Source organism: Armigeres subalbatus, chromosome 2 (assembly GCF_024139115.2).
Source record: "Armigeres subalbatus isolate Guangzhou_Male chromosome 2, GZ_Asu_2, whole genome shotgun sequence".
Taxonomy (NCBI): Eukaryota; Metazoa; Arthropoda; class Insecta; order Diptera; family Culicidae; genus Armigeres; species Armigeres subalbatus.
In genome coordinates this window covers 309631176-309654546 of record NC_085140.1, presented here as the reverse complement: position 1 = coordinate 309654546, position 23371 = coordinate 309631176, and the positions used below count along the sequence as shown (strand labels likewise).

The 23371-nt window shown below is 41.1% G+C and overlaps 1 protein-coding gene across 1 annotated transcript in view; it reads right to left on the bottom strand.

Moving 5' to 3' along the window:
• LOC134212570 (ATP-binding cassette sub-family C member Sur) overlaps nucleotides 1-23371 on the bottom strand; it is a 231159-nt gene that overhangs the window by 21108 nt on the left and 186680 nt on the right. The window contains exons 19-24 of the mRNA XM_062690557.1: nucleotides 20844-21035; nucleotides 20551-20718; nucleotides 20295-20440; nucleotides 19685-19929; nucleotides 10322-10543; nucleotides 10092-10249 (exon numbers count right to left, since the gene is read on the bottom strand). Coding sequence (XP_062546541.1) covers nucleotides 10092-10249; nucleotides 10322-10543; nucleotides 19685-19929; nucleotides 20295-20440; nucleotides 20551-20718; nucleotides 20844-21035 — 1131 coding nt within the window. The remainder of the gene's footprint in view (nucleotides 1-10091; nucleotides 10250-10321; nucleotides 10544-19684; nucleotides 19930-20294; nucleotides 20441-20550; nucleotides 20719-20843; nucleotides 21036-23371) is intronic.

The window sequence follows — 23371 nt, the reverse complement described above, 5'->3', positions numbered from 1 at the left end:
GGCTCTTACATCGGCTCTTGAATTCGACTCTCCGCAATGTTGAACAACACACACGAAAGTCCATCACCTTGGCTTAGTCCCCGGCGTGATTCGAATGAACTGGAGTGTTCGCCCGAAATCTTCACACAGTCTTGCACACCATCCACCGATGCTTTGTTAAGTCTGGAAGCTTCGCAAGGAAGCTGTTCTCGTCCATAATTTTTCATAGCTCTACGCGGTCTATAATATCGTATGCCGCCTTGAAGTCAATGAACAGATGGTGCGTCGGGACCTGGTATTCACGGCATTTTTTTAGGGATTTGCCGTACAGTAGATCTGGTCCGTTGTCGAGCAGCCGTCAATGAAGCCGGCTTGATAACTTCCCACAAACTCATTCACTAATGGTGACAGACGTCGGAAGATGATCTGGGATATCACTTTGTAGGCGGCATTAAAGATGATGATCGCTTGAAAGTTCTCACATTCCATCTTGTCGCCTTTCTTGTAGATGGGGCATATAACCCCTTCCTTCCACTCCTCCGGTAGTTCAGTTTCCCAGATTCTGACTATCAGTTTGTGCAGGCAAGTGGCCAGCTTTACTGGGCTCGTCTTGATGTGCTCATCTCCGATATCATCCATACCAGCCGCTTTATTGGTCTTTAGCTTTATGATGGCATCCTTTACTTTCCTCAAAATGGGGGCTGGTTAGCTTCCATCGTTCGCTGAACTGACTTAGTCATCTCCTCCGCTGCCTTGACTTTCACTGCCTGTACTCTCAGCGCCATTCAAATGTTCCTCGTAGTGCTGCTTCCACCTTTCGATCACCACACGTTCGTCCGTCAAGATGCTCTCATCCTTATCCCTGCACATTTCGGCTCGCGGCACGAAGTCTTTGCGGGATGCGTTGAGCTTCTGATAGAACTTGCGTGTTTCTTGAGAACGGCACAGCTGTTCCATCTCCTCGCACTCCTATTTTTCCAGAGGGCGTTTCTTCTCCTGAAAAAGGCGGGTCTGTTATCTACGTTTCCGTCTATAACGTTCCACGTTCTGCCGGGTACCTTGCTGCAGCGCGACCGCCCAAGCTACGTTCTTTTCCTCCACTTTTCGTCGAACCAATCGTTCCGTCGACTTCGTCCTATATATCCAACGTTGTCCTCCGCTGCGTCGTTGCTTTGACTGTATTCCAGGGGGCCCCATCGAGCTCACCCTCTTCCGGCAACGATGCCTCGAGATGCTGTGCGTATGCAGTGGCGACATCAGGTTGATTCAGTCGCTCTAGGTCGTACCGCGGCGGTCGTCGGTACCGAACATTGTTGATGACGCATATTTTTGGGCGCAGTTTAACTATCACCAGATAGTGGTCAGAGTCGATGTTAGCGCCACGATATGTTCTGACGTCGATAATATCGGAGAAGTGCCGTCCATCAATCACAACGTGGTCTATTTGTGATTCTGTCTGCAGTGGTGATCTCCAGGTGTACCGATACGGAAGGCTGTGTTGGAAATAGGTGCTGCGAATGACCATATTCTTGGAGGCGGTGAAATCAAATAGTCGTAGGCCGTTTTCATTCATCAGCCGCTGAGCGCTGAACTTCCCAATAGTCAATCTAAACTCCTCCTCTTGGCCAACCTGAGCATTCAAATCTCCTATGATGATTTTGAAGTCGTGGCTTGGGCAGCTATCGTACTCACGTTCCAGCTGCGCGTAGAATGCGTCCTTATCATCATCAGTGCTTCCGGAGTGTGGGCTATGGACGTTGATTATGCTGAAGTTGAAGAACCGGCCTTTGATCCTCAACCTGCACATTCTTTCATTGATCGGCCACCACCCGATCACGCGTCTTTGCATATCGCCCATCATTATGAAAGCTGTTCCCAGCTCGTGTGTGTTGCCGCAGCTCTGGTAGATGGTATGATTACCTCTAAACGTTCGCACTATTGATCCCTTCCAACAAACCTCCTGCAGCGCTACGATGCCGAATCCACGGTCCTTGATCACATCGGCGAGTATTCGTGTGTTCCCGATGAAGTTGAGAGATTTGCAGGTTCCACGAACCGAGTTTCCAATCGCTAGTCCCTTTTCGTCGCAGTGGTCTTCGCCGATGGTTCCGGTTCCCCCGCTGACATTCGGACGATGATCAGCCGCCCCTAACATGGAGAACAGGCGCTGTTGTGAGCCGATCCTGACATGGTGAACAGATTTGCACCTCCAGAGAGGAGCAAACCCCCCTTCCCTGTCAGCATACGACCATAGTTCCCACCGGGGTTGGTTACCCGATCTTCCCTAAGGTTGCTCGTATCCCGGCCAGCACCACGGGGAGGTAGGGATAGGAGTTGCTGGGTAAGAGGCTAAGGACCACGAGATGGGGTCTATTTTATTCCTTCAGGTACGCGAAATACCAATGGTACGATTTACCCAGCATTTGCCGTGTCATCCTCGACTGTGTATTGTGAGTAGAAATATGTGTATAGAAATAAAAAAAAAAGTTCATGCGATGATTTCGTTTGTTTTCGGGTTGAAATACAAACATAAACGCAATGCTTTTCGGAAAAACCTGATTAATCCACCTAGCGGTGATGGTGCCTTTCTCGTGCATTAGAAAAAATAGTATTTTGGCATTACTTTTGAGCCCACAATCCGATTTGGCTAATTTTCAATTGGAAACAATGGTAGAGTATTTTGCGGCGAATGCAACTTGTTCCAAGCGAATCGGTTAAAGATAAGTTCCTGAAAAATGAGTGACATTTTTTACGCAATTTTTCTATGAGGAGGTTCGGTTGTGGGCACCCTTTTGAATTTTGTCCATAACTATGGTTCTGGTTGGTATTATGTCTACCTTTTTAAGAAAAAAGGAAAGCTAGACGTACAACCTTACTGCTAGAGAATAAATTGATTTGATTTCATCGATTTGAAACATTTTATTGTCAATTTCGCAAATTTGGAATTTTTGGACATTTAAGTTTTGTGGTTCGGTTGGGGAAGATCCATTAATTACGATTACTTAACGCAAAAATTAGCTATTTTCAACCCCCCTCCCCTCTATGTCACACTCTTTGTATGAACGATCTAAAAATTTTGTATGAATCGTCTCACTTCAGGCAACCCCCACCACCTCTAAGCGTTACGTAATTTATGGATGTTCCCTTGTGGACACCCTTGAAAATCCGGCTAATAATGAAGAATGACAAATGAAATCCACCCAGTTTCTAAGAAAAAGAGTATTTTATTACAATAAATTAGATTAAGGCTCAAGACTCCATCACAATGTTTTAAAAATTAATGACTGTATCGCTTGTTTGTGATAGTGAGGCACTTGGTACGGAAAAGTGCAGCAGCGATAAATAAATTTTGTTTACAACTAGGGTGGGTGGAAATGGGGTGTTAAAAATATGCCATCTGATGCATAATGTTGCCAGACTTGACGAAATGTTTATTTTATATCATAACACATGTTCACGGTGTATCAAATATATGGGTTTTTACCGGTTAAAATTTTTTATACACTACTTGGAATGTAATAGAAGCTTACATAACATGTTTAAATAGGTATTTATTTTTGGTTTTGTTTGTTGAATCCGACAAACAGCAATGATTTTTTCCAATAAATAAATCTGGCAACGGTGAAGAGATGATTATTTTCTTGTGTATGCACACCTTTGTTTGCTTGTTGGCGTGGACGTGGCTGGCGTATATGTTGTATTGTTCGAATTGAATGAAGTTGCATCGCGTAGATTTTGTTCTCACTCATTCCACTTATTGCGCTAGTGAATTTGAATCTTCCGCATTTTATTGCATTTACAATACGGTCGTCAAATTTGTCTTTCACTTCGATTTTTGGAAAGCCATTTTCGACAGCTTTCGAACGTGAAGTGAATTAATCGGTAGTCAAGATTGAATAAAAAGGTGAAACTCAGGTAGTGAATATGTTTTAGGAGTGATTAAATCAAGGAAACAGTGGGAAAAGATCAAGAGAAAAATCAAGTGCGTGTGTAATATGTGTATGTGTTTTATCCGAACGTTCGGAGTTGGTATGCGTTCGATTGAAAGTGCGAATGTCGGTCTAGGAAAAAAGCAGTTTTCAGCGTTTTTTCAGCAATTCCTCAGTAATTGTTAGTTTGGATAAGTGAAAAATTAATATGAAAATGTAATGAATATGCAATGATTGAAGTAAGACGGAAAATAGCCACAAAACATTGAATTTAGTTCAAAATTTTATTAGTATTATTGCGGATTCGAATCAAATCATCGTCATCATCGAATTGATTACGGTTTGTTTATAGAGCCTTAATCCAGCTGGCAGTGATCCCAAGTAACAATTTCCATGCTTCTTGGATTTATCTAATTCTTATTGCAGACTTATGACAGCAATCACCAAGCTAATTGCTCAGTTTTATTGGTGCTCTTATCGCTATCAATAAACCTCTTATAAATCTGCTGAAAAAAGCTTCAAACGTCAAATGACCGTTGACCATATGAACAGATCTATGGTTGTGATAAAGAGCGTAATAAATCTAATTCTCAACGCTCGGATAAAGCTCCAATGTTTGGTCATAATGTGGTCAAATGAATTACCCCCATAAGAATGTTTGCATTGCGAAGAGTTTATGACGGTGTATAAAAAAGCGAAAATGATGAATTCTGATCAAATTCCATGATGGCCATATTGAAAATGGAAATGTATTTCGAAGTCATTGAAAAATATCACTGAAATTTATGATTAAACCTTATTTTCACCGCGTATCATGCCTTTTCTGACAACAAATTTTTATTTACTAATTGTTGCGGGAGGCATTGATAAGGTGCTCTAACCGATGCTTACAGCAGATAAAAGACATTTTTTCTGGTCTAGAATTAGCTAAAAAGCTACATATATTAATTAGAATACATAGTTGAAATTATTTAAAATATCTTACAATTTCGGTGTCTTACAATCCTCTCAAACGAATACCTCCACACTACTGATATCGCTTGTTGTTCTTATTACTAGGGATGTCTAGGTAGGTGTTAAAAATCGTTCAAATTAAATTAGATACGAAACGTAACACTCCCCCCCGTAACACTTCAGGCCCGATGAAGTTTTACAAGACTATTAATCTTAATTAGTTTGATTGATTTTTCAACGGGTAATAAATTCTACTAATAATATCAGACTTTTTTACATCATTAATGTACAATAATTTCAAAACATTCCTAATACTCTAAGAAATTAGTCTACTAGTTTGAATCGACACGCAGAATTTCAACACAAATAACGTAGAACACTGTCGACAAATTTCAAGCACACATCACTAAACGACCTTCGCTGCTGGGTACATACATACGACTTGCTTTCACAACACTCATGTTTGGTTTTGCTGGACCAGTACAATAAAGACTAGAAGTTTGCGATTTACATCGACCTGTAGTGGCCAACACACGGTTTTCCTGCTTATTGCTGAATCCATTCCCATATACCAATCTGCGTGTGCTGCACAAAAGCACTATGGCACAGTTCATCTGCCGTTGGCTTTTGTCAGCGTTGTCGTTTTGTCCCAGCACTTTAGTCATTTCAGGCGATGTTATTTATCCAACGACGTACCGAAGATCACAACGGCTTTCAGATCAATAAATCTTCTTGCATCTCGCGGTGAAAATATATTCAGATCCAGCCACTTTGATGAATCAAAACGTCCCGTCGAAAGACCGCTGAATTTGATGAATCCGTTCAGCGAAATTCTTTTTAGTGTTGCGGGAGGCATTAATAAGGTGCTCTAACCGATGCTTACAGCAGATAAAAGACGTTTTTTCTGGTCTAAAATTAGCTAAAAAGCTCCATATATTAATTAGAATACATAGTTGAAATTATTTAAAATATCTTACAATTTCGGTGTCTTACAATCCTCTCAAACGAATACCTCCACACTAATAATCAGGGATGCCAGAGAATATTTTCAAATGTCTTCACAGTCGTTTAAATATGTCTTCAAATGTCTTCAACATAAAAATTATGATTATTAGCGAGAAATTTCAAAATCCAATAGGTTTGTAAATTCAATCATGTCCTTGTTGTATAGATGTGGAATAATGTTTATTTTTTTAAACATTCAAATTGATAGAATTCAAGAGAATATTCTTTAAAATTTTCACGAGATAGTGTATAACGAGTTTCCCCTAGATTTTATACTGAGTCTGGTTAAAATTCCACCGGATTTTCTAACTGAATTTCCATGTGGAATTCTTCCAATTTTATTTTTAAAGAATACCCTGTAAGGTTTCAAAATTTACCGTGAAATACTTGAAAAACATCCAGACGAAATTTCCCGAAGAATTCTTGTTGGAACACCCAGAGGATTTACTGAAGAAACTTCTGGAGAAATTTCTGAAGGAACTTCCGGAGGAATTGCTGGAGGATTTTCAGAAGGAATTCTTGGAGAAACTTAAGAAGGAATTCCTATAGGAACTTCGGGATGAATTCCGGAGGGATTTTTTGGAGAAATTTCTGAACGATATTCCTGAGGAATTACTGAAGGAATATCCGATGGAATTCCTGAAGAAATTTCTAGAGAAACTTCCGGAGGAATTCTTGGAAGTAGTTCTGGATGAATTCTTGGAGGAGCTTCTTGAGATATAGCTGCAGAAACTTCCGAAAGAAACCCTGGAGGAAATACCAGAGAAATTCCGTAGTATACTTCTGGAGGCATTCTTGGAGAATCTTTCGGCAACACTCTTGGAGAATCTTCCAGACGAATTCCTGGAGAAACTTCCAAAGGAATTTCTGGGGAAACTTCCGGAGGGATCAGTGGAGGAGCTTAAGCGTGAATTTTTGAAAATTCTGGGGGAACTTTCGGAAGAATTTCTGGAAGAACTTCCGGAGGAATTCCTAAAAGAACTGCTGGAGAAATTCGTGGAGGAACTACCGGAGTAGTTAAGGAGGGTCTTCCGAAGGAATTCTTGGATGTTCTTTCACTGGAATTCTCGGACGACCTTACGGAGGAGCTCCTAGAAGAAATTCCAAAGGTATTCCTGAAGGATTTTTCGGAGAAATTCCTGAAACTTCCGGACAAATTTGGGTACGAAATTTGGGAGCAATTTCAGAAACAACACTAGAACGATTTTTTGGAGAAATTCATAAAGGAATTCTCAGATAAAATACTGGAAGAATGTCCAAAGATATTTCTTGAAGAATTACCAAAGGAATTCAAGGAAGAATTTAGCGAAGGTGTGTAATAAGTTCCCTCCGGATTTCTTTCAAGATTATTTTCCTGTAGTAATTTACCATGGAAGATCTGAGAAATATCTATTTAACACCAAAACAATTTCAATTTCTTGTCGACATTCGTAAGAATTTTCTATGAGAATCAATTGAGGCAAATTTCTTGTGGAAATCAAAAGGGATTTTTTTGTGGGAGCTCAGTAAAACTTGTGGAAATTTAGAAGAATTTCCCATTTAATATTTGGAGTATTTCCTTTATTTCTTTTTAACGGAAATTATTATGAATTTCCACGATAATTTTAACTGACGCCGCCAAGAAAAATACAAACGAATGCTACCATCGGGATTTTTTCACCAGCGCACAGCTCAAAGTTAAGTGTGTATGAGGTCTTAAATGTGTTGCAGTTATCAACCGGCTAGTGTGAATGTATTTTATGTTTGAGATTCTAAGCTCGAGACAAAGACTATTATAACTTTTGTAATATTTATATACCTAGTTTACATATAGAGATCGCAGAATTTATAAGCTTGTAAGTAAGTAATGAAAATGTATTTTCTATTCGCTGGCTTATTGATTGTCTTCAAGTGTCTTTAAATAAGTAGATAAGTCTTCAAATATTTTGAAAAGTCTTCAAAATGTCTTCACGAAATAAATGTCTTCATAGAGATTCAAATGTCTTCAAATTGAAGACATGTCTTCAAATCTGGCATCTCTGCTAATGATATCGCTTGTTGTTCTTATTACTAGGGATGTCTAGGTAAGTGTTAAAAATCGTTCAAATTAAATTAGATACGAAACGTAACACTAATAATTTCGGTAAAAGTACTAATCAATTTAGCAGATATCTTAGATAATGTGGTAATAAATATTTTCAATTTGTTTCCTTGAGGTACGTTATATTGCCGGCGCTTGGTGTTCAACCTTATTTTTTCACCAGCTTTGACCATGAAATCGGACGCGCACCTAATTTTCAATGGCAGTAAATCGAAAAACAAACCTGAAAGCAAATATTATTTTGTTGTCATCAACATAACTTCCATCAAAAATCCATTTTGTTATTATTTTTCTGCAAAGTTTTGTTTCTCTTTTTTCAAAGCAACATTTTGACAGCTGCCGCAGCCAAATTCCCTTTTTTGCGGGTGGTTTAAAAAAGGTTTCTAAATGCTCTTATGATAGGTTTATAGTGGTTATCTGGAGAGGGCCACTTGGCAATATCTTACTCTTATAGAGGTCATACGATGGTTGTTGTGTATTATTCGGTTTTATTGTTAGATCTTATAAATTGATCTTCAAAACCTTTCCTAGAGCGGAATAAAACTTGAAATGTTACTTGGGATGATGCCTTAATCACTTAATCAATCACACAATCACTTTAGAAAGGTCAAAAATAGCACTTTAGGAAGTTGGATTTAACTTTTTCCATCAATTTACATATATTGCATTCATTTATATACATCGCAGGCAAAAAAATATTTTTTTTTAAATTTCGCGTTTTTCTTCTCAATGAGGGGTCCCTATGAAAATAAATGATAATTTGTCAACAACTTCGGAAGGCAATGTCTAAAAGGTCCAATTTTAAATGGCAAACAATAAGACTGAATTCCCCGTCGAATGCAACTTGTTGCGTGTAAATCGGTCAACGCTTAGTTCTAAAAAGCGCATATACAATGGTTAGATTTACCTTAAAACAAATAAATAATAAAACTTATTATTAAAATAAATTATGACTGAATAATTCGATGAAAATGTATAAAAACAGCATAAAAATAAGTTTGTTGATAAACTCAGTAATATTGATTTGTCAATAAAAGAGAGCGCCCGTAACCGAACCAATAAAGGTGCCCACAACCGAATTTAGCAGCGTTACAGGAAAGTGATGAAAAAGTGCTGAAATTGTGATGGCAATCGTTATTTAACCACAAAAAAGACTAAATTTACCGTGTGAATACGTATTACAACTCACTTTTTCAATTCAATCACACCATTTTATGACACTTTGATCCGGTCTCCGGGCCTTCTATAAAAAGTTTGTTTTTGGAGGGATCATATAGCCTTTACGTACACCCAAAAAACAAATCTGACAATTATTGTATAAGATCTGGGCATATACAATTCTGTAAGCTTTTTATACAAATATTGTATTAAAATAATTGTATTGAAATAATACAGATTTTGTATATGCCCAATTATTATACAGTTTCTGCAAGGTTCTTATGCAGAACTGTATTAAAATCTGCCATCCACTGGTTGGGTGATATTTAGTATACGAGAAAGGCAAAAATATCTTTCATCACAAAAAAAATACAATCTCATTTCTCCAACATTTCTCACGTGTCGTCTCCCCCTGAGGTGTGGCATCTCACCCGGATTTATTTTTTTTATGTAAATGGCACAGTTTTTTATCTCGCATATTACACTATGTAGTAGGATCCCTAAACTATCAAAAACAGTAAATATAGTTTCAATTTAACGTATTGTTTCGGAGAAATATCGAATTTCAAACATGTGTGGCATCTCACCCGGATTCACCTTAACATTTGAATGTGAACATAATAAATAAAGCATCCAAAACTGTTAAGCTCAATTGAAGTATTTGCATTAAATGCCCCAAAGGCTCGTCGCACAATAATTTACGGATATGCGATATATTCAGCCATTCAGCTCAATTCCCATAGCAACATTCCCGTCCATAGAATCTTACTACCGTATCAAAGCCATTTATGCTCGGGTGGAATCCTTTCGCATTGGATTAAGTCTACGTATGTAACGATACATTCATACAAAGCTTTGTAGAATGTGGTCGAAGTGCACTCAACCGTCACAACTAACCTTTCTCAGCGCACGAACCCAACACCTACAATCTGAATGCATCCCACAGAACGCTGACTGCACAAGGCATATAAATCTTGCTTCCTTACCTGGACGTGCACCGGTAGAACTTCTGCACGACGTAGTAAATGCCACAAATTGGTATTGTTAACAGGATGAAATACGGCGTTACGACACTATTTATGAGCACGGCGCAGAGGCACAAAAGGACAAACTGCAGCAGCTTTTGACTTGTTGCAGCGATTTTCTGTGGAGTAAAGATTTAAGAGACTGAGATTGGTTGGTGCCGGACGGTTATCGAAGCCCAACCCGCACCCACCTTGTCCACCACGGAAACGTCAATGCTGAGTCTGCTCATGATGCGTCCGAGCGGAACAGTTTGAAAGAAATGGATCGGATTCTTCAGCACCGCCACTATCAGCTGCTGGTGCAATCGTTTCCGAGCGTTGCTGCCTGCCTTCTGCCCGGCAGGGAAACAAACCACCGATAACAGGATGCATATGACCGACAGCACTGCGTACACTTTGAAGTTGTACTCAATCTGGAAATAGAACAGAAAGCACCAATTATCTTTGCAATATCCTGTGCCTCCAACCTTATTTTTGAGACATTTTATTAGACTTGATTGCTTGCGGTCCTATGATAGTAATGCTGTTAAGATATTTACATGTTTCATTAACATTAGTAAAGTAATATAGGGTAAGGGAGGTATTTTGGACCACTTTAGGAGATGGACGAACAATTTTTCTAATAAAAGTTAGATTTTGTAATAATTCTTGATCAATTCCCTACGCAACTAAAAAGTGGTGAATGCTAGGCAGGATTTGTAGGTAAAAATGTTTGTAAATCCCTACGAAAGAACCAAAATATCATAAATTCTGAAAGTATATAAGATTTAATTTTGGACCACCTGTTTTTATTTTGGACCACCTATTTAACATATTTTGGACCACTCGAATAATTTTGAATTGCTTGCAAAGTTATGTTACTATTAGATTAAATTAGTGATCCCCAGCATTTTTTACGTTTCATCCTTAAAGTCTTTGTTAAGCAATACATTTTTATAAGCACTCAAAAGCTTAGAACAATACCAATAGCTAAGGGTATTGAAACTAATCAATTTCAATACCATTCGGTACAGCATCTTCAAAGCAAAACAAACGTGGGGTCCATGGTCGTGATGTATGCACCTGGTCACTCTTACCCTACCATATTTTTATTTAGTTTACCGATCTGTTCCATTTGCGCCCTTGATAGTAGTGGGTTGCTGGGTTCTTCCTTGCTCCTTGCGCATTCTTTTTCCAAACAAAACATAATCGTAGAACACGGAACTCTGTTCCATTGGCAAGCAGCTCCAGGGATGCCAGACATACAGACTTGTCTGTATTTATACAGACATTTGGTCTTGCATACAGACATCATACAGATTACAGACATTATACAGACTTTTGATTGAAATTACAGACTTCTACAGACATTCAATTTTCGAAAACTTTGAGCTGCTAAACAGAATCCTGTTGGGCTTTCCAATTAAACTATTTTGGGTTCTTAAACAAAACTGTTATGGGGATTTCGTATATAAGGATCTCTATAAGGTTTCCAAACGTTATCATTTTGGAATTCCGAGTGGAGCCTTTTAGGCTTATTTTGGGGTTCCAAAAAGAATCCTTTTAGATTTCCAAATGGATAGATTCTTTGATTCTTTTCGAAAGCCTAAAAAGATTCTAATCACAAATCCAAAATGAATCCTTTATGAAACCAAAAATGATTCCGGTCGAAAGCCCGAAAGGATCCCATTGGGGTTGCCAAAAGATATCCGTTCGTTCGGATTTCAGTACAGAATTATGTTAACCTCCGATCGTAATCCTACTGAGTTTACTAACGGAATCCCTTAGAGTTTCTGAACGAAATTCTTTTGGGCTTTCGAAAAGAATCACTCTGGCCTTCTCAAAGATATCCTTTCGGACTTCAAAAAACGGAATTCTGATGGGATTCTGAATATAATCATTCTAGAATCCCGAACGGAATCTTTTTGGACTTTCCAAAGAAATACTTCTAGACTTTCGAACTGGGCTTTTACACGGAATCTTTTTCTGCTTCTGGACAAGGGATTCCCATGAGAATACTTAAGGGATTTCCTACCGAAGCCCTAACAGGATTTTGTTCGGAACTGCAGAAGGAATTGATTCGAAAACCCAGAAGAGTTCGCTCCGAAAACCAAAAAGAACTCCTTTTAGAAAACCAAAAATCTCGATTCGTAGATCCAAATAAGGGGTCATCCACAAAGTACGTCACGCTCGTAGGGGGAGGGGGGTTCCGAGCAGCGTGACGACTCATACAAAAATTTTAGAGGTTTAATAAAAAAGTGTGACGAAGGGAGGGAGGGGGGGGGGTCAAAAATCGCCGATTTTTGCGTGACGTACTTTATGGATCTTCCCTAAGTCCTTTATCTGGGTATCCGAACGAAATTATTTGGGATCCTGGAAGAATTTCATTTATATTTCTGAACGAAATTTTTGTGGGCTTCCAAATCAGAATTCTTTTGGGTTTTCGAACGGAACCTTGTTGGGCTGCTGAATGAAATTATTTTAGACTTCTCTTTCAAACGGATTCCTTTTAGACTTTTGAAAGGAATACTTTAGGAATTCCGATTTTTTTTTCGAAAGCGCAAAAGGAGTTAAGCTTGGAAGCCCAAAAAAGTTTGAAAGACCCAAGGCTCTCCGTTTATAAACCCAAAAGATGTCCGTTCCGTTTTTTGGGTTTCCAAACGGGATAATTCCTTCTGTGCCTCTCCTTCGAACCAAACTCTTTCGAACTTCCCAACGGATTTTCAATTAGGAAATTGCGTAAATATTATGCTAATGTCACAATATACACATATTGATAAGATTATTATTCAAAGCTTTTTGGTGGAATATCTTCACTTGTCATAAGACGAGATAGTATTATCCCATTTTAATTCACCACTTGATAGTAAACAGTTGCTTCAAGAATACCTATTTTGACCTCAACAGCAACCTTACTTGTCTTCTCATACTTGACTCGACTTAAGTCTTACACCGACCTTTTGATTATTGAAACCTCGATATTCTACGTTGTCAAAAACGTATGGTTACCCTGTAGGGTAACTGTCCTATTTTGGACCCCTAGAGGAAGTGCATCCCATTATATGCTTATATCTATTGAAATACAGGTTAGATATGGGCGGAAATGACACCATTTCAAAGATGAAAGTCTTATTTATAAAATAGAAATTCGAAATGAGCTTCAGTTATTCATAAATCAGTGAAATTTGCCATTTTCTGAAATGAAAATATTCTTCGTTTTGGACAGTGCAACATATTTTGGACCCCAAATGTACACATTTTGGACACCCCCAATTTAGTCTCTTCAAAATCGAATTTCTAATTTACCCTTTATCGCTTTTTCGCACGGGAAACCAGTGAAACAGATGCTGAAGAATATTAATTTCCTGAAGTCAATGGGGGAATTAGCAGCGGCATTGTTTTTAGTTCAGAAATCAGGAAAATGTCGCCAGGAGGGTCCAAAATGTTATTATTTATTCAGACTAAGGCCGAAGTGGCCTGTGCGGTATATAAGAGTCTTCTCCATTCGGCTCGGTCCATGGCTACACGTCGCCAACCACGCAGTCTACGGAGGGTCCGCAAGTCATCTTCCACCTAATCGATCCACCTTGCCCGCTGCGAACCTCGCCTACTTCTGCCCGTCGGATCGTTGTCGAGAACCATTTTCACCGGGTTATTGTCTGACATTCTGGCTACGTGCCCGGCCCACCGCAGTCGACCGATTTTCGCGATGTGAACGATGGATGGTTCTCCCAGCAGCTCATGCAACTCGTGGTTCATTCGCCTCCTCCACGTACCGTCCGCCATCTGCACCCCACCATATATGGTACGCAGCACTTTCCTTTCGAAAACTCCAAGTGCGCGTTGGTCCTCCACGAGCATCGTCCAGGTCTCGTGTCCGTAGAGGACTACCGGTCTAATTAGTGTTTTGTAGATTGTCAGTTTGGTACGGCGGCGAACTCTATTCGATCGGAGCGTCTTGCGGAGTCTAAAGTACGTACGATTTCCAGCTACTATGCGTCTCCGAATTTCTCTGCTGGTGTCATTTTCGGCAGTCACCAATGAGCCCAAGTACACAAATTCTTCTACCACCTCGATTTCGTCACCACCGATGGAAACTCGCGGTGGGTGGCTCACATTGTCTTCTCTTGAACCTCTTCCTATCATGTACTTCGTCTTCGACGCGTTGATGACTAGTCCGATCCGCTTAGCTTCCCTCTTCAGTCTGATGTAGGCTTCCTCCATCTTCTCAAAGTTACGTGCCATAATATCTATGTCGTCGGCGAAACCAAATAGCTGGACGGACTTATTGAAAATTGTACCACTCGTGTTAATCCCTGCTCTTCGTATTACCCTTTCCAAAGCGATGTTGAATAGCAAACACGAAAGACCATCACCTTGCCGTAACCCTCTGCGGGTTTCGAAGGGACTCGAGAATGCCCCTGAAACTCGAACTACGCACATCACCCGATCCATCGTCGCTTTGATCAACCGTGTCAGTTTATTCGGAAAACCGTGTTCGTGCATTAGCTGCCATAGCTGGTCCCGATCGATTGTATCATATGCGGCTTTGAAGTCGATGAATAGATGATGTGTGGGCACGTTGTATTCGCGGCATTTCTGCAGTACTTGGCGAATGGCGAGCACCTGGTCCGTGGTGGAGCGTTCGCCCATAAAACCCGCCTGGTACTGCCCCACGAACTCCCTTGCAGTTGGTGCTAGTCGACGGCATAAAATTTGGGAGAGTACCTTGTAGGCGGCGTTCAGCAATGTGATTGCGAGGTAGTTGCTACAATCCAGCTTATCGCCCTTTTTGTAGATGGGACACACGACACCTTCCATCCACTCCTGCGGCAAAACTTCCTCCTCCCAAATCTTGGTAATGACCTAGTGCAGCGCTCTAGCCAGTGCCTCACCACCGTGTTTAAATAGCTCTCCTGGTAGTTGGTCAACCCCAGGGGCTTTGTTGTTCTTCAGCCGGCCAATCTCCTCCTGGATTTCCTGGAGATCCGGAGCCGGTAGAATTAAGTCCTGCGCGTTTATGAGGTGAACCGGTCTAGGGCCGAAAACCTCGTTAATAAAGACAATAAAAAAAAAAGTCCTGCGCGCGTTCTCCCAGATCCATCACCATACCGCCATCTTCGTCTGCCACATCGCCATTCAGGTGTTCTTCGTAGTGCTGCCGCCACCTTTGGATCACCGTCTCACGCCTGTTCGTAAGAAGGTTCCCGTTTATGTCCTTACACATATCAGGCTGTGGCACGTGGTCCTTACGTGAACGGTTTAACTTCTCATAGAACTTTCGTGTGTTATTAGCGCGGTACAGTTGCTCCGTTTCTTCACGGTCTCGATCTTCCTGCTGGCGCTTTTTCCTCCGGAAAATCGAGTTTTGTCTGTTCCGCGCCTGTTTATATCGTGCCTCGTTCGCCCTCGTGCGGTGTTGCAGCAATCTCGCCCATGCTGCATTCTTCTCTTCCACTAACTGCTCACATTCGCCGTCATACCAGTCGTTTCTCTGATCCGGGGGCACCGTGCCAAGTGCAGCGGTTGCGGTGCTACCAATGGCGGATCGAATATCTCTCCAGCCATCTTCAAGAGACGCTGCGCCTAGCTGCTCTTCCGTTGGAAGTGCCACTTCCAGCTGCTGCGCGTATTCTTGGGCTAGTCTACCGTCTTGTAGCCGCCCAATGTTAAGCCGCGGCGTCCGACTTCGACGCGTGTTGTACACCGTCGAGAGTTTTGAGCGTAGGCATACTGCAACGAGGTAGTGGTCGGATTCAATATTCGCACTGCGGTAAGTGCGGACGTTCGTGATGTCGGAGAAGAATTTACCGTCGATTAGAACGTGGTCGATTTGGTTTTCCGTTTCTTGGTTAGGTGATCTCCATGTGGCCTTGTGGATATTTTTGCGGGGAAAGAAGGTGCTTCGGACTACCATTCCGCGGGAGGCTGCAAAGTTTATGCATCGTTGGCCGTTGTCGTTCAATACGGTGTGCAGACTATCCGGTCCGATGACCGGTCTATACATTTCCTCCCTTCCTACCTGTGCGTTCATGTCACCGATGACGATTTTAACGTCCCGCAGTGGGCATCCATCGTATGTCTGCTCCAGCTGTGCGTAGAACGCTTCTTTCTCGTCGTCGGGTCTCCCTTCGTGTGGGCAGTGCACGTTGATGATGCTATAGTTGAAGAAACGGCCTTTAATCCTCAGATTGCACATCCTTGCGTTGATTGGCTGCCACCCAATCACGCGTTGGCGCATCTAACCCAGCACTATGAAGCCGGTTCCCAGCTCGTTGGTGGTGCCACAGCTTTGGTAGAAGGTAGCCGCTCGATGCCCGCTTTTCCACACTTTCTGTCCTGTCCAGCAAATCTCCTGCAGCGCCACGACGTCGAAGTTGCGGGAATGTAATTCATCGTAGATCATCCTGTCGCAACCTGCGAAACCTAGCGACTTGCAATTCCATGTTCCAAGCTTCCAATCGTGATCCTGTATTCGTCGCCTAGGTCTTTGCCGATTATATCGAGTCGCATTATCTCTTATATTGTTCGTAATTATTGGTTTTCTAGGCGGCTTATTGGGCCTGCGCAAACCTCCTGTCTCGTCGGAGGGCCGTCGTGTCAGGGCTGTTTAGCGTCCCACCTAACACCAAGACTTGGGCTTGCGCGCTTTGAGCGGCACACGGTCGCTTTGGTGGGGCCTACTTGCGGATACATGCAGCTTTTTATAGAGGTTTAACAGGGCCCACTGTCGAACCCCACCACATCCTAGGCAAGCCCCACAACTCGCAGATGGCCTGGGAAGGGATCGTCAAGCCCTTAGACATAGTCCCTGCTGCCCTTAGGGTCCAAAATGTGTAGGGGTCCAAATCAAGTTGGTTACCCTACCTTCTAAACTCCATACAGACAAATCGTTCGCTAATTGGGGCACGACCTCACCCCAACTAGCGAATGCCGTTCGCTAATTGGGGCGCTTTGACAAGCGTCAATGTTGTTTACTTTTTGCATTGAACAAAGGAAAATTTTACGCGCCAGAAAATATCGATCCCGCCAAACACGGAAACAAAACGTCAACGCGTTTTTGACATCACATTCTGACGTTTAGCTGCTTTTTAATTGGGTTTCGCCCCAATTAGCGAACCCCCAACTAAAAAGCGCCCCAACTAGAAAAACCCCAATTAGCGAACGTTCACTGTACAGACATTTTGCTGAGATTGATACAGACTTATAAAAATTGTATCTGGCATCCCTGAGCAGCTCTAGCAAAGATTGGTTTTTGTCATGGAGCTTTCTTAACTATTTTGGTATGGAAATAATGAAAACAGTTACATGTTGGTTTAATAGTCATTTTTCAAGGACTTACATCAATGAACGGTAATTTATAAATTCGGTATGAACGGTAATTTATGAATGGTTTGATACTAGAGAAATGAATGATTGGTAAAAACAAAAGTTTTATTATTATTGTTTTCATTTAGGAGGCTTTCAGCTCTTAGCTGGCTCACCTCTGGTAGCAAAAAAAGCAAAAGTTTAAGAGATCTAGAACATAAAAAGAAGATATGTCGAAAATATGTTCGGTTCAATGGAAAATGAACCTATTTTGGACATGCCTCAGAATACTGTTTTTAAACATGGAATTTTTGCCCCAGATCGGAAACTGCTTCAATTAGGTTCTAATAGGTCAACAACATCATACACATGTTTTAAATCTATGTACAAATAAACTTACAGCTTTTTAAAGGTGGATTCCATTTTACAATTTCGTCTTGGTTTTGGTCTAATCTAGCCGGAATGGGTAAATACGTGAAAATATTCTTAACAATGGCTATATTTTATAAGAAACAAATGTAGGAGATACCTTATGGATAGTTTCTTTTTGCAATAAAATTTAAAAGTTGCATGTTTTATTTAGTTTTGTGTGAAATAAATACAAAATTCAGCTAGGTGGTCCAAAATATGAGCCCGGTCCAAAATACAGCCGTTACCCTAATAATGAGTTACAAAAATACAACCTGCGCAATTCTTCTTCTTCTTATTGGCATTACATCCCCACACTGGGACAGAGCCGCCTCGCAGCTTAGTGTTCATTGAGCACTTCCACAGTTATTAACTGCGAGGTTTCTAAGCCAGGTTACCATTTTTGCATTCGTATATCATGAGGCTAGCACGATGATACTTTTATGCCCAGGGAAGTCGAGACAATTTCCAATCCGAAAACTGCCTAGACCGGCACCGGGAATCGAACCCAGCCACCCTCAGCATGGTCTTGCTTTGTAGCCGCGCGTCTTACCCCACGGCCAAGGAGGCCCCCCAACCTGCGCATTAGGGCAGTTCACATTTCAAAAATGTTCGAAAATTCCATCTCCCATATGTCTATTAGCATCATTTTGATAATATAGGAGTCCTGGCAAAATTTCAGGCAATTCGGTGGCCATTTAGGGGTGGCGCGAAGTCAATTTATGTTTATATAGAAATTTGTATGGGAAAAACTTAAAATTTATTCAAATCCCCCTACAACTCTTAAATCGTGATGAATTCAAATAAACATCCCCAACCTCCATTTTTGGAATCTATTTGAGCTCAACCAGTGGGTAACTCATTAATTTTAATTTATATTTCCACTGCTACGTTAAGGCTAATTACACCATTTTAGCCATTTATCTCATATTCACACTGTCAATAGAACCGTTCAATCCACTCATAACTAATGTATTACCCGGAGGTCTCATTTATATAGATTCCAAAAAGGGAGGTTGGGGATGTTTATTTGAATTTATCATGATTTAAGAGTTGTATGGGGATTTGAATATATTTTACGTTTTTCCCACACAAATTTCCATATAAACATAAATTGACTTGCCACCCCTAAATGGCCACCAAATTTCCTGAAATTTTGCCAGGACTCCTATATTATCAAAATGATGCTGTTAGACATATGGGAGTTGGAATTTTCAAACATTTTGAAATTTGAACTGCCCTACTGCGCATATTATCTCATAGTTATACGCATTACGCAATTGATTTGAAACAAACAAATGAAACTTTTCACACAGATTTTGAGATTTACTCGTATTGAAAGCATATTTTCCCCGCAATTTAGAAAAAAAAAACAAAACACATGTTGGAACGCGATTTTTGCGAGTTTTGAAATATGTGCGTGCGTGTTATAACGCAGTACGTTTCACTCGCGTAAAACCCGACCCCAATGTACTTCATTTCTAGGGTTTCGAAATAAAAGAATGTATACAAAATAAAAATAAAAATGGAAAATTGCCCCATTATGGAAAAATTATCTTGATTCATAAATTGATAAAAAAAAAAAGCTAAAGCTATCTCCTTCCATTTTTGCTTCTTTGAAAGTGATATAGCCGTAACTTCTACATTTTTATGGCTGAAATGATTTTGAAAATGTCTTTCCGATTCCAGGCTAATGGGCGACCGCACTGATTTGCATCATATGCATAATGCCGGTTTTCGTCTACGTTGCAAAAAAAATCCTATACTATACACATCTATGTTATGATTATATACAATTATACCACATAGAAAAAAAATGAAATTGGAAGGAATGCATTTACACAGGTCGGTGGCCTTACATCAGCTGGATCAACTCCATTAGTGTCGTGTGATTGCCGCTGGGTTCGCTCGGTCCAACTCTGGAGCCAAAAGTCGGTATAAACGCGCAGTCCCTGCTGGGCCAGTGCACTGAGGAAGAACGTGGCCACAATGTCCTTTCCGCATGACTTTAGATACAGCCAGTACATCCGAGCTGGAATTTTGCCATATTTGCGCTCCTCGTCGTAGATCAGCCGATTGGAAATTTGCTCCCCATTGTTGAGTTCTGGTTGAAAAGATGCAAAAGAATTGCTACAGGGTGAATAATCTAACCATGGAAGTTATACTATTCAAATATATGTTTTCTGAAAGATGGAATGAAAGCTCAGTAAATAGGGCAAACGACAGCTTGTGCAGATATCGTTCAATTGCTGACATGGGTTTTATTTGATGGAAGTTTGACTCAACATATTTTGACATACAAAACGCCAAACTTGAACGGAGGAAAAACATAGAAAACCTTTTGCGTTCCCCTTAATTACTGTTGAAAATATACTTTATCGTAATTTGGAGAACGAATATAGAATTAATGAATCTAGAAGCTCTTCAGTTTCACAACAGAAAGAAAAAACAATGTCAGGGCACATTTACCTTCCCACGAATCCTCATCCGTTTCCTCGCTATACCGTGATTCGTTTGAAAATAGCCTCTTCAGTGGCTTATGCATTCCTTGGAATGGTTTTTTGGCTCCCGACAAGCTTCGATCCCGGTCAGCATCGTCCTCTTCAGCCAGATTTCTGCAATAAATTGCATCCAATGAGACTATTGGTTTCGCTCGGCCCTGCCAATCCACGCACCGGCAGGATCGAGATCTTAACCCAACAGAGGAGGAAAAATCGATACAAACTTCAAGGAACTGGTCTTACTGACGACGCTGGATGGAACCCCTCGTCGGTCCCTGGCAGCAGAGTTCGACCGCTGAGCTTGACGATGGCGGCCGGTAATGCTCATTCTTCGTAGAAATTGTCGAAAGCCAAATTTGTGCAAATCACTACAAGTGTCGGAGAAACGGAACCTGCAAACAAAAAGCAAACGCCGTTGAAAGTACGACCACCTTGGTAATGCAGCGCGGATTTGGTGATGAAGAAGGTCGGATTAACCTCTGCTACAAATTGGTCATAAAAAATAATCTTCTTGAACCTTTCGTGGCCAGGTCTGTCGCCGGTTGCAGCTGCCGAAGTGACCGAATCCAGTGGACTGGGATGGTCCAACTCGGTGGGTGACATCGAGGTGGGCGCACCGCATGCTGGAAGCAATCGACCATCGATGATTTGGCTGGGGCTGCCAATGTCACGTTTTGTTTGAAGAGACCAGGAGCGAACGACACTGTTGCTGAAAGAAGTAGGGAAGGAAAATTTGCTGAATGATTGATGTAATACAAAGTTTATAAGATTAAGAAAGTACAAATTCGATATTTTTGCCGTAGGATAGGTAGATTATATATATTGTGTTTTTTATTTTCTATAATGAGTACGCATGTTAAGGTGAATCCCTTTGGAATCCAATTTTAAAACTACATGGTGCTTGCAGGGGCACATGACTCCAAAAGCAAACGACATGCAACAATGCAAAGGAATTTTCCAGCTTTGTCATTTAAGCGAGAAAAACGCGAGGTGGGGGCTAGGACGGACATTGTCGATCATTGCCAATTTAAGACATTGCCGGACATTGCCGATTTAAACAGGAATTCAGCTCACGCGAGCCATGATATTAGAACAACTCTTGGCGAATCTCCGCCCCATTGATTCATCAAGAAGTAGCAGCGTCGAGTCATTAGATGGAGGCTGGTAAGTCATTGGAAAAGAGAGCCCCACACAACTACCAATGACAACGGCTGAGACTAGTCAATTTTGCCGCAGCCAGAGGAATGACTATCTGTAGCGCCTATTTTGCACGCAAGAATATTCGAAAGCACATCTGGAGACACCCAAATGGCGATGCGCGTTCTCAAATTGATCATGTTTTTGGTGGACGATCGCCATTTCTCAGATGTCATAGATGTGAGGACCTTTCGAGGCCCAATTATCAACTCTGACCACTAACTAAATGTATGTAAGATTCGCGCAAAACTGTCCAGTATCACTAGTTCCAGGAGTGAGAGAACCATACAGCGACTGTCGGGCGAAGACAGTCGCTCATAAGCTCAACAAAAGAACACATTGTGGTAACAAGTCCACGAGGCGGTCAATACAACGTAGTGCTAAAGGCTGTTCGGGAGCTAAGAAACGGTCGGAATCCCGGCCGATCTTCTAAAAGCCGAGAGCGACTGGCTGACAGAAAAAATCCACAGAAAGTTTAAAATGATTTGGGAGGGAGCCGAAATGCCTTCGAGCTGGATTGATGGCTTTATATGTCCTATCTACAAGAAAGGGCACAGACTCGATTGTGCTAACTATTGAGGTATAACACTCCTCAACTCTGATATATAACACTCTAGAATTATGTTAAGCAGACTGCGCCTGTTTCCGGAGACCTTTTTCGGTGAATACTAGAGTGGGCGCAGTTGTATGAAAAAACGTAAACTTCATCCGATCAAGTGAGATCAAGGTTTTTCTGAATCGTTTTGGGACCCCAATCAACTGTGCAAAATATGGGCTCGATTGGTTGCAACCTCGCATGCCGCATCGCGTTTTAAATTTACATGGAGATTAGTATGGGAAAATGTACTTTTTTACATTTTTGCTTTCAGCGGCTTCAATTTATCATCAATCACGTGACTCAATACGTTAGCATATAGTTTGGAAGATGCCGAAAGACTTTGCCGAAGAACGTATGTAGCTGGAAGCTCTTCAAAAAATGTTATTACATTTCGAAAATTGATTGTTCAAACCATATGCAAGAAATCAATGTTTCTGACAGCACTACCGGACAACCTAAGGTTATCGAAGGACAAAACCCATCTTCCTTCTCGCCGGATTTTTTCCTTTGTGATTGATTCCGGATAGCTCCCATTAGCTCTAAAGCCCTATAAGATTAATTATTTTGAAATTACACTCAGTTAAATTTTTGGTCTACGTAGTTCGGCAGTGCTGGCAGAATAAACCATTTTTTGTATATGGTTTGAGCACTCAATCTTCAAAGCGTTATAACTTTTTTCGTGGACGATCCAGCAACGTGCTTTCTTCGGCAAAGTTTTTCGGCATCCTTTGGGTTATACTTTAACGCAATGTGCCATTTGGTTTACGATGAACTGAAACCTCTAGAAGTAGAAATGCAAAAATATACGTTCTCCCATACTAATTTCCATACAAACTTCAAACGCGATGCGGAAAGCGAGGAAGCAACCAATCGGTCCCAAATTCTGCACAGTTATTCAGGACCCAGAATGGCTTCGAAAAACCATTGATTTGAAAAAATGACCATGACGCCCCACTCTAGTGAATACCAAAGTGGTTTTCGAGGAGATCCAAGTGTGCCATGGTTATGAACGCACGTGTTGTTGTTTTCGCGTCGGTTTGCCAATTTTTCTGCATTTTGTGAGATTCGGCGGGTGGTGTTTCGGGCTACGCCACCCAGCAGGATAGTGATTTTCTCGTGTGTTTATTGGATACCGTGGAAAGTGATAACGACTGTAAAATGTCCTTATATGCGTGTAAACTCTTTATGTAAAAAATTATACGCAACAAAGCCAAATTACTGTTCCTGCTAGCTTTGAACTCTGTGGATGC